Source organism: Penicillium crustosum (genome assembly GCF_028827405.1).
Source record: "Penicillium crustosum strain IBT 35664 chromosome Unknown utg000001l_segment0_segment0, whole genome shotgun sequence".
NCBI classification, from domain to species: domain Eukaryota; kingdom Fungi; phylum Ascomycota; class Eurotiomycetes; order Eurotiales; family Aspergillaceae; genus Penicillium; species Penicillium crustosum.
Genome location: NW_026623122.1, coordinates 5,657,645 through 5,669,414, shown reverse-complemented (window position 1 = coordinate 5,669,414; position 11,770 = coordinate 5,657,645). Strand labels below are relative to the sequence as shown.

Genomic DNA, 11,770 nt, shown 5'->3' with positions numbered 1-11,770 from the left:
CTAAGTTTGTGCCCTTGTAATAGCCCTGTTAATAGCCTTGACCATCGAGATTACATTATCAGAAGATATGGGAATCTCATGCCCCTTGTCGTGAACAAAAACAGACCTAACTAGCTCGTTACACGCCTGGCTAGCTGCCTCAGCCTTTTTCTTGTCTCGGTCGTGACATCCCCAAATATGAGCTGTTGGTAGATCGAGAAGCCCGTCAGCTGGATTGAACTTTGATCCAAATAATTTCTCGGCTAACAAGTCGTGGTACTGGAGTAAGCCCGGAGCAGAAAAAAAGATTCCCACTTTGAAGGGCAGCTGCACGGGTTTGTTGTCTTTCTGCTCCCGCAGCTTCTTGAACATCCACGACATGACAAACGTGGCACCTAGGCTAAACCCCATGACACCATCGTACGGGCCTTCGGCTTGTACATAGCGCTCGAGATCGTCGAATGCCTTTGCACAAGACTCTGGCGATGATGGATTGCAATAGGCGAATGTTTCATCATCAGGAGGTAGTAATTCCCTCAAATCTAGTCTTTTGTCAGAATTGGTTAATGATTAGGCTTGAGGATAAGTCAAACCTTCGTTAAGCGCCGAGGGAAAGGTTCCGTCGACAAAGTCATAGCTGTGACTGTCACCAAGCTCATGTCGAAGCGCAGCTTTAACCCGATGTTAGTTCGATCTTTTATTTAGAGACTTTGTAGATAAAGGTACCAGTTTGCCGTTTGAAGATCTATAGAGTTAAAATCAAACTAGTCAGCAAATTAAACTTTTATATGAGGACCGAGCCAGGGAGAAATCAAGATATCTTACCTCCGAGTTGGTGCCCCTACCATGGAGACTGTCGGAACTGTCAGTTACCTGGGACCTTCAATGTGAGATCCAGGGAGATCTTACCATAGAAAATGCATGTTGACGGAACAATAACGCAGGAAAGACCAAAGGGGGCGAAAAATGGAGATTTCTTCGAGACTGCCAACTACTCACGCCGTCAAACCCCAATATGTATGTAACGCCAAAACCAGAAAAAAACCCTGAAATAACGTATCCCTTTGGACGCGCGTTTGCTGTCTGAATATTGGCTGACGTAGATTGAATGATTGGCTCCAAGGTGGAGGACATTCGGACCCTCTAGGGCTATCTCTATCCCCCCTTTTTGGGTATCCTTGTTTTGACATGTCGTATCACATCTGGGACAATAGTAACAGGTAATTTGACCGCAATTTGTGTTTTCTATTACTATTTCTGTAGATAAGATAGAAGATCTGCCTGCAGTAACGGCTCAAGGATGTAAGCTTCAGATGCAAGGAATGCCTAGCTTATCTCTTTTAGGTCACGCAGCGTGTGTAAACTACATGAGTATGCACGCCCCCCACTACCCTACATATATTAACTCGTCACTACGTAGTACTCTGCAGTTAAATGGAATTGTTAAATGTATTTTTATGATGGCGATACCATATAATCCTTAATTCTCCCCATCATACCTCGCAAAGTTCTTTGAACGGTTTATAGTTTTTACCGGCTTTATATACATCTAAAAAAGACTTTCAAAAGACACACAAAAACATCACCCAAAAGACCACTGGAATGTTGTTACATATGACGTCTCTTATATAACCGTTAGCCAAATGCGTTATATTTATAGAGTCTTATATCGCCAAGTCGCCAAGGACTGAGGCCGCATAAGCAGCTAACTATTGTAAGTTGTAAAGTCAATTTCCAGGCTTTTCGACTGCCAAGTATCAAATATTTTGCCCGAGGATTTTCATTGCAGTTCACCGCCACCCACATATGTACGTAGGCAGACGTAAGAATGTGAGACAGTATAGTGACATAGAGACTGTCTTAAAGGGCTTATCAGGTGCCATTTCCCTTTTTGAGATCCTCAAATTACAGAACAAGTGTCAAACAGTAACAAATAGGGAAGATGTCAAGGTCAACTGACAAAACACTGTCGCCGTTGGCAATTGTTGGATTGTCACTCAAATTCCCACAGGATGCCGTATCTTCGGAGTCCTTCTGGGACATGATCGTCGAGGGAAGATGCGCTTCTACGGAGTTTCCTCCAGATCGGCTGAACATTGACTCCCACCATAACCTGAACGCCAATCGACTTGATAGCTTATCTCTACGTGGAGGTCACTTCATGAAAGAAGATGTTGCCTTGTTCGATGCGCCTTTCTTTTCTATTACTGCCGCTGAGGCAGAGGCCATGGACCCTCAGCAGAGGCTGATCCTGGAAGCTACTTATCGGGCACTAGAGAATGCTGGCATTACTATGGAAGGAATCGCACGATCAAGGACATGCGTTTTTACTGGGTCATCAGGCCATGAGTACCTGATGTTGCAGGCAAAAGATCCCCAATACCTACAGAAGTGGGGTATCACAGGAACCACGGGGAATATGGTGGCGAACCGCATTAGTTGGTTCTTTGACCTCATCGGACCCAGTGCTGCGATTGACACGGCTTGCTCAAGTAGCCTAATGGCTATCGATATGGCATGTCAGTCCATATGGAGTGGTGATTCAACCATGGTAAGTCTACGTTTCAACTAAGCCTATCACATTTCTGATACCGTTAGGGACTGGCAATTGGTAGTAACGTTATCCTGGCATTGGAGACTTCACTAATGATGGACAACTTGGGACTTCTATCTAAAGACAGCCGTTGCTATAGTTTTGACGAACGTGGCAATGGATATGCACGTGGCGAAGGAGTTGGCGTCCTTGTCATTCGTCCCTTGGAAGATGCCGTGCGAGACGGGGATACAGTCCGAGCCGTGATAAGGTCTTCTGCCTCTAACCAGGATGGAAGGACACCGGGAATTACGTTGCCCAGTACCGAGATGCAGGCTACATTAATACAAGAGGTTTATCGCAAGGCAGGGCTGGACATGGCGACGACGCGCTATTTTGAAGCACACGGAACAGGTCTGGCCACCACAATATCCACAATATTGTATGAAATCCAGGCTAACATAACACAGGAACTGCCATTGGAGATCCAATTGAGACCGCAGCCATTGGGTCTGTGTTTCGACCCCATCACTCTCTAGATAATCCATTATACATGTGAGTATGATAGTTCCAGGTTTTGACCCTCGCTAATAAAATATTTAGTGGGTCGGTGAAGTCTAATATTGGACACCTGGAAGGTGCCAGCGGAGTTGCTGGAGTCATCAAAACAGTTCTAGCACTAGAGAAAGGAATAATTCCTCCCAACAGCGTGAATCTGCAGAGCTTGAACCCCAGAATTGATGACGAGTTCTTAAATATCAAGGTAAGTCAAACCAATTGAACATTCGCGTTCTTATATCTGACGGAGACAGTTCCCACAAAAAGCTCTGCCCTGGCCCTCGGAGGGACTTCGACGAGCATCAGTTAGCTCTTTTGGCTATGGAGGATCAAACGCCCATATTGTCCTGGATGATGCCTACAATTTCATGAAACTGAATGGCCTGAAAGGGAATCATAATACAGTGCCCCCCCTTCCAGCCATCTAAATGCAGAGATTGCGATTTGGACACAGAGGGGGAAATAAGTTCAGATGGAACTGGCTCCAATGGACTGACAGAAATAACAAACGATATACCCAAACTCCTCGTTTGGTCAGCAGCAGACGAAAAGGGGATTCTTCGACTTAAGGAAACCTGGAAGTCACGCCTCTCCGCCATCTCACAATCGGCCAGGAAGAGCCCAAAGTTCCTAAATGATCTTGCTTATACATTAGCGTGTAGACGGACTCATCTACCATGGAGGTCGTTTGCTGTCGTTCGCCCGTCAGATGACCTGGGGGCATTGGTTGACCGATTTTCGCCAGCATCCCAGTCTCGCGGTTCATCGAATCTTGCTATGGTATTTTCTGGGGTAAGTGTGCGTCCTTCTTTTGAAATAACCGAAACTGACAGTTTTATAGCAAGGAGCCCAGTGGTATGCGATGGGGCGCCAGCTTCTCGATATTTACCCTGTGTTCCTTCAAAGTATCGAGGATGCCGGCGAGTATCTCCAAACACTAGGATGTGAATGGGTGCCCCTTGGTATGTGAAGTACAGCTATCAATTATGGCTCTCTGTTAACGTACCCTAGACGAGCTCGAACGCAGTGAATCCACTTCAAATATCAATAAGACTGAGTATAGCCAAATACTGTGCACGATCGTTCAGGTGGCTTTGGTTGATCTCCTCCGCTCTGTGAACATCACTCCCAAAGCGGTACTAGGCCATTCATCCGGCGAGGTGGCAGCAGCGTAAGTAACCCAACCTCTTGAGAGACTATTCTTACCTCCTCTATCAGGTATTGCGCCCGTGCAATCTCCAGACAATCAGCCTGGAAGGTATCCTATTATCGAGGTTATATGAGCAGTAAGCTGGAGAACTCCAGCCAAATGAGAGGTTCCATGCTTGCAGTGGGCCTATCAGAACAGGGCATCAAGCCGTACATCGACAAGCTGAGCAAGGATCTCGAGGTTGTCAATCTCATTGTTGGCTGCATCAATAGCCCCAAGAGCGTGACAGTTACTGGAGAGGTTACCCACCTCGACTCCCTCAAAATCATACTCGACAAGGAAAATATCCTTTGTCGGAGACTTAAGGTCAACTTGGCCTATCATTCATCTCAAATGAAGGAAGTCGCATCTCTCTATCAGGACGCGATGGGAGAGTTGGAGGTAGGTCATACGGGGCATAAGAATAACCCGGAGATGGTGTCCTCTGTGACCGGCGATTGGATCGATCCAGGAGAGGTTTCTCAAGCTTCTTATTGGGTTAAGAATATGGTCTCTCCAGTGCGCTTCTCGGATGGACTGACTAGACTGTTCTCAGGATCTGCTCCAAACTCCCATAAGAGATTAGATGGTAGTCACCGCAGGGCAAGAGATATTGACCACATACTCGAGGTTGGTCCACATTCAGTCTTACAGGGTCCCTGCAAGGATGTATTGAAGAGAATTGGAAACGAGACACCAACTGAATACTTTTCGTTATTGGTACGAAACATGTCAGCGGCCGATACTGTATTCGCCGTCTTCGGTAATCTGCACACTGCCGGCTATCCGATTGATCTTTCCTTGGTGAATGGAATTGATTCTACAGGATGTGATATTCCAAAATCACTGCCAGATTTACCTGAGTACCCCTTCAACCATGATACCTCATACTGGCATGAGAGTAAAATTAGCAAAGATCACCGACTACATCCATTTGGCCGCAACGACCTACTGGGGGTTTCTGACCCAAACTGCAATCCTTTCGAGATGCGGTGGAGGAACTTTGTACGCGTTTCTGAGATGCCTTGGACCAAAGATCATCAGGTGAGAGGAGATAGCATTTGGGTAGTGCAAAATTTACAAACTAACAACAGAGAAGGTCAATGGCACGATTATATACCCCGGCGCTGGCATGTTGGTGATGGCTATCGAGGCGGCCAAGCAGGTGGCAGAGCAAGGAAGAACAATTACCGGATTTAATATACAAGAAGCCAGATTCCATGCCGCGATGATAGTTCCGCCTGGAACATACGGAATCGAGACTAGCTTCTACCTCCACCCTGCCAAGGGCATGGGCTCCGAAAGCTCCACCAGCTTTGAATTTCGCCTCTGCACATGTGAGAATGAAGAATGGATCGAAAACTGCACCGGGTCTATTCAGATCGTGTATACGCTCGAGGAGGAGCCTGAAATGGACAAAGTACACACAGAGGAATTGTGGACCTCACAATTGGAGGCCTACTCGGATGCCGTCAAAACATGCACATTGCCAGTGGATGGCCCATCTCTATACGACAGTTTTTTGAACTCCGGCTATGACTATGGAGAAGCCTTCCAGCTCATCGACACATTGTCAATTAGTCCTGTGCAGCCATGTGTGACTGCCCAAGTCAAAAGATTATCTTCTTCAGCAGGCGAGACGATCCATCCGACAACTCTCGATGCAATTTTGCAGACATCCACCTGGACAGTGGTGACTTCTAAAACAGAGAATATACCCACTACTGTTCCAAAGTATGTGAGAAATTTGTGGGTTGCGAGCGCTCTCGAAAACACATCATCTGGCATTTTGAGGACGTACGCTACTCGCACTGTGAGATCTTCATTTACTGGTCCTTCCTCTGACATCTTCACATTTGACGAGAAATTGCGTGAAACTCTGATCTCTGTTGAGGGACTCGAAACAGATGTCAATAGCTCAAAAAACACAGAGGAAAATGCCTCGTCCCCCGAAGATCTCTGCTATCAGGTCTTATGGAAGCCCGACCTCAACCTACTGAGCAATAGAGAAACTACAGATCTCTGTATCAAGGAATACCCTGACTTGACAGAAGACACAAAAGATTTCTTGGGTGATTTGGATTTCATGTTCATGGCGCGCATCACTGAAACACTGAAAATATTATCTGAGCAGCAGCTCAAGCCATCACAGCCACATCTGAAGAAATACGTGGACTGGATGATGGGTCGACAACACCTGCTTGATAAAGGCCTGCTTCAATTTGCCACTGAGCCGTTGAAGAGTCGGCTGGTCGGTCTTGGAGATCTTCAAGATGTCGAAAATCGATTGCTGAATCTCAACAAAAGAGGATATTTCTATGTCACCGTTGCTCGAAATCTATTGGAGTTCCTTACCGGTGAAATGGACCCATCAACCTTTTTTGAAGGTGACATGCTGAAAGAATTCTACTCCGAACAAGTAAGTTTTGATGCTCATACTCTAGTGCTATCGCTTATGACAGTACCAGCTTCATGAATCCCATGGCCTTAGGCAAGCTGCCAAATACCTTGATCTTCTATCTCATCTCAACCCCAAAATGAAGATTCTGGAGGTCGGTGCTGGAATTGGATCTATGACAGACGTTATGTTGCGTACGTTGGGCAATACCGAAAACAGAAACCCGCAGTATGCCCAGTGGGACTTTACCGATAAATCAGGGTCGTCTTTTGCTAGTGTCCAAGATCAGTTCCATCAGGAGGCCGGGCGGATGCAATTCAAGCTTTTGGACATTGAGCAGGATCCTGAGAAACAGGAGTTTGAGTGTGGTACATACGATATAGTCGTTGCTTCCATGGTGCGCTCATATTTCTTCCTAGAAAGATCACAACTACTAACTACAATGCAGGTCATTCATGCTACTTCAAACATCAAAGATGCTCTAGGCAATGCCCGAAAGCTTCTAAAGCCGTTAGTGCCGTTTCCAACGCTCAATGTCCTAATCAATCTGACACATAATATCTAGAGGTGGCAAGCTCATGCTGTACGAGATGATCAGTCCTGGTCTCCGGTCTACTTTTACGTTCGGGCTTCTTGAGAAATTTTGGCTTAGTAGGTTCTTCGTCTCCGATGAAAGCCAGTCGACAACGCTAAATTCCACAGATTCAGTCGCAGATTCGGGACCGGGGCCTTGCTTCGACGAGAGGCAATGGGACGAACTTCTTCTTCAGACTGGATTCTCTGGCCTGGATCTCCTTCTACCAGAATTCGATAGAACCATATCCCACGAATTTGGTCTGATAGTCTCCACAGCCGCCGAGGAACCCCCGACAGCCTATCCTATCCCGGAAATCGAAGTTGTCTACGACGTTGCCGAGTCGGGCCAGCAAGAACTCGCACAGTTCCTTGTTAAATACTGTCAATCGAACAAGCTCGCCCCTATCCGTTCTTCCTCTGTTCAAGAGGCAATGGAGTACAAGTCTGAAATTCCATTGCTACGGATCTTCCTTCTCGAGCTTCACGTTCCAATTTTGTCGGAAATGCAATCGGAGCTGTTCCAACAACTTCGCAGTCTCCTTTCCTCCACGTCACAGGTGCTGTGGATCAATCAAGGAGGAGGCATACTTCCCTCACAGCCACAGTTCCGCCTTGTGGATGGACTATTCCGCGTCCTGATGACGGAAGATAGCGTACGTAAACTTCACCTACTTTCGCTCGAGCCTCGTGGCCCCTTGAGTATAAAACAACACGACCATATCACAAGGTTGATTAAATTTTTCTTGTCGCCATCGACTGCAAATGCGGATACGGAGTACATTGAGCAGGATGGAGTCTTGAATATCCCTCGCCTGATTGCTTCCAAACCATTGAATGAGAGCATATCAGCCATGGCCACCTCTCATCAACACCGTACGCAAAGCTTCAACAGCCAAATTCCATTGCGACTGAATGCCACATCTCCGGGTCTAACGAATGAATACGAGTTCATCGAAGATGAGACTGCTTACGAGCCACTCCAGCCAGATGAGATCGAGATCGAGATAAAATGCGCAGGGCTAAACTCCCATGACGAGCTGATTGTAGCAGGCCAGTTGAAACCGAGCGATACCGGATCTGAATGCTCTGGAAATGTCATTCGAGTGGGTGACGCCTGTAGGCGATTCCAAGTCGGTGATTCCGTTGCCGTCCTACAAAATGGTTGCTTTGCCACGTCAATTCGCCTGCGAGAAACTGGCCCTATCGTCAAGATTCCTGCGGGTATATCCTTTGCAAACGCCGCAGCTGTGCCAGTCGATTTTGCCACTGCACACATTGCACTGCACAACATGGCCCGCATCCAGCCCGGTGAAACCGTGTTAGTCCACTCGGCATCCAGTGATACTGGCCTAGCAGCAATCCAGATTGCAAAGAGTGCCGGAGCAACGGTTTTTGCAACGGTAAGCTCCGAGAGCAAGAAACAACTGCTTATGGATATTTACGGCATCCCCGCGTCCCACATTTTCTCCAGCCAGACGATTGTGTTTTCAAAGATGATCAAGCGTCGCACGGGTGGAAAGGGTGTCGATGTTATTCTCAATTCACTGACAGGGGAAGGTCTGTTCGAATCTTGGAGGTGTATTGCGCCTTATGGTAGATTCATTGAGATCGGTAAAAGGGAAATTCTATCAAACCAGGGGCTCCCCATGTTCCAGTTCCTTGAGAATGTTACCTTCAGCGCCATCGACTTACCTGCCATGTCAGTTGAAAAACCCGAGGTATGCATCGCTGCTCTCAAATCGGTGTTTGATTCCATGCAGGCTGGCAACCTGCGACCATCCCAGCCTGTCAACGTATACGGAGTGGGGGAAATGGAAGAGGCATTTGGAAAGATGCATACTGGCCAACATGTTGGTAAAATGGTGCTTGAGATGCGAGGACACGATCAGGTTAAGGTAAAAGTTATTTCTCCCTTCTCTTATTTACTCGTTCTAATATGTCCCCGTTTTCTAGATGGCTTTGAGAACCAGACCCAGTTTCTCATTGGATCCCAATGCCACGTTCGTGGTTTCTGGGGCATTCGGAAGCCTAGGAAGAAATATCGCATGTTGGTTGGCAGACCAAGGAGCTCGCCATTTGCTTCTTCTCTCAAGGTCCGGGGGCCAAAGTGAGAATGGCAAGGAGCTTGTCAAGCACCTTGAACTGAAAGGTGTGATGGTTCTGGCCCCAGCTTGTGATGTCTCGGATGGAGAATCGGTGAAGAACGCTTTGCGTGAATCTAGATCGCAAATGCCCCGGATCAAAGGATGCATCCAGGCAGCCATGGTACCGAGAGTGAGTATTGATGTGACTTTGTTTGCTTTCAGATGGGCTAACCTCCCTAGGACGCTCACTTTGCGGAAATTTCCCACCAATTCTGGCAGGAATCCATTAGCCCCAAGGTTCAGGGATCGTGGAACCTCCACAAACATCTTCCCCGAGGCATGGACTTTTTCATCTTGCTGTCGTCTCTTTCGGGTATTCTAGGAGCCACTGGACAGGTCAACTACGCCGCCGGCAATACTTTCCATGATGCACTAGCTCGACACCGTGTTGGGATGAGTGAGAAGGCGACTTCCCTGGACTTGGGTTTGTGTGATTTCGCTGGTGGTGCGGCCGACAGTGGAAGCTGTGGTGTGGCACAAGTAACTGAAGCACAGTTCCATGCCCTGCTATCCAAGTATTGTGATCCCAGGATTGGTCTTCCGACACCTCTAGATTGTCAGACTGTCGTTGGCTTGTCACCAAGTGCACTTTCCGACAAGAAACAATGGCAAGATAACCCACTCGTCCGACACCTGATCACGGATAAGAAACTCGGCGGAAAAGCAGATAGTCGACCACACAGCGCCAAAGGAGCAGGATCACTGCTACAAGCAGAGACTTTGGCCGATGCCAATGCGGCTGTTTTGGAATTGTCCACTGAAAAGCTTTCTAAGACTGTGAGTATGGCGATGGCAGACGTTGATGCAAATACGCCCTTACACCAGTATGGAGTGGACTCACTCGTTGCGGTAGAACTGCGCGATTGGTTTGCTGAAGAGCTTCAGGCTGAGCTGGGTGTTTTTGAGATCCTTGGAGGTGCAACGTTGGCGTCGGTGTCACAATTGGTTGCGAAGAAGAGTAACCTCGTGCAAGCTTCATAGACCTATAGATGAAATTCACTGAATTGGACTTGAATTGCTATCATAATCTTCCAGCCTGGTCTATATAGTAGTAAGATCAAGTTGTGGGGGTGTCGTTTTATAGACGATTCCTATTCGGGCAACATCGCATCAACCCCCACTATGATCTCATCGCTTTCTTATCAAACAAGGCTGGATTGATTCTCTTTTTTCATACTTCATATTTCATATTTCAACCAACAATATGGCAAAGCTTACTCTCCAGTCAAAGCATCGGCTACAGTCAGGACATGAGATCCCAGTTATAGGATATGGAGTCAGTTACCCCGCAAACACAGACACATGAAATTCAACTTCGGAAGAGAGCTGACATGATGATATGTATGGCAATAGGTGTATATGATGTATGTTTGAACCAATTCCCTCATTCTGAATTAAATCCCCTAACCAAATGATAGTCCCTCCTCCGCGACCGAGAAGGCTACTCTCGAAGCCCTGGACGTTGGATTCCGCCATGTACGCCCCCCAGGAAGAATCACAAGAAGAACACACTAACCAAGTATCAGGTTGACTCCGCAATCATGTACCGCAACGAGAAGCCCTGCGGAAAGGCAATCCTGAACTCCAATCTGGATCGATCGCAGATCTTCTTTACGACTAAGATCCCGCCAGGATCAATGGGCTACGAATCTACCAAGCGAGCTATTAATTCCAGTCTACGAGAAGCAGCACAGGAATACTTTGACCTGTAAGTTTCCCCGGGATAAACATATATCCCCCATGGAAATGGAATGTATAATCTAACCGCTGGATCTACATAACCAACAGTATTCTAATCCATGCACCCTACGGCGGCAAAGAAGCCCGTCTAGGTTCCTGGGATGCGCTGGTTGAAGCCCAGAAAGCAGGAAAAGTAAAATCCATCGGTGTATCCAACTACGGTATTCACCACCTCGAAGAACTGGAGGCTTACATCCAGGGTGGCGGGGGTGGTCAGATTGATGTCGGTCAGTATGAGCTACACCCGTGGTTGGATCACTCGGATATCGTGGAGTGGCTACAGAAGAGGAAGATTGTTGTTGAGGCGTACTCGCCTCTTGCGCATGGGAGTCGGTTGACGGAGCCTGTGCTGCTTTCTATCGGGAAGAAGTATGGGAAGACGCCGGCGCAGGTTTTGATTCGGTGGAGTTTGCAGATGGTAAGTAGGATCGATTTTATTCAGAGTAAAGGATATAATTTAGAATCGGGTATGCTAATAGTCTGGTTCTTAGGGATTTGTGCCTCTGCCCAAGTCTACTACGCCGAAGCGCATTCGCGAGAATGCTGATGTTTTTGATTTTGAGTTGGCGGATGAGGATATGAAGTTGCTTGATACTGGAGAGTATTCTCCCACGGACTGGGATCCGACTGTTGATGAAGATTGAAGTAGATGG

General features: G+C 47.2%; 3 protein-coding genes across 3 annotated transcripts; 2 read left to right on the top strand and 1 right to left on the bottom strand.

The window, feature by feature from the left end:
* On the bottom strand, positions 1 to 902 carry N7487_002129 (uncharacterized protein; the record flags this gene model as incomplete). Its single annotated transcript, XM_056869876.1, has 5 exons — positions 1 to 521; positions 573 to 650; positions 706 to 724; positions 805 to 832; positions 889 to 902. 5 exons carry the CDS (start codon positions 900 to 902, stop codon positions 1 to 3), a joined length of 660 nt encoding a protein of 219 aa, XP_056734660.1.
* Positions 903 to 1,921: 1,019 nt separating this feature from the next.
* N7487_002128 (type I polyketide synthase) lies at positions 1,922 to 10,358 on the top strand (the record flags this gene model as incomplete). The annotated part of the gene is made up of 15 exons (XM_056869875.1): positions 1,922 to 2,530; positions 2,578 to 2,926; positions 2,983 to 3,067; positions 3,116 to 3,275; positions 3,325 to 3,474; positions 3,527 to 3,862; positions 3,912 to 4,032; positions 4,082 to 4,241; positions 4,289 to 5,303; positions 5,359 to 6,678; positions 6,722 to 7,054; positions 7,106 to 7,167; positions 7,223 to 9,128; positions 9,187 to 9,507; positions 9,558 to 10,358. 15 exons carry the CDS (start codon positions 1,922 to 1,924, stop codon positions 10,356 to 10,358), a joined length of 7,728 nt encoding a protein of 2,575 aa, XP_056734659.1.
* A 223-nt stretch (positions 10,359 to 10,581) lies between these two features.
* On the top strand, positions 10,582 to 11,761 carry N7487_002127 (aldo/keto reductase family protein; the record flags this gene model as incomplete). Its single annotated transcript, XM_056869874.1, has 6 exons — positions 10,582 to 10,653; positions 10,731 to 10,741; positions 10,796 to 10,853; positions 10,904 to 11,085; positions 11,166 to 11,535; positions 11,609 to 11,761. 6 exons carry the CDS (start codon positions 10,582 to 10,584, stop codon positions 11,759 to 11,761), a joined length of 846 nt encoding a protein of 281 aa, XP_056734658.1.
* Positions 11,762 to 11,770: the final 9 nt, after the last annotated feature.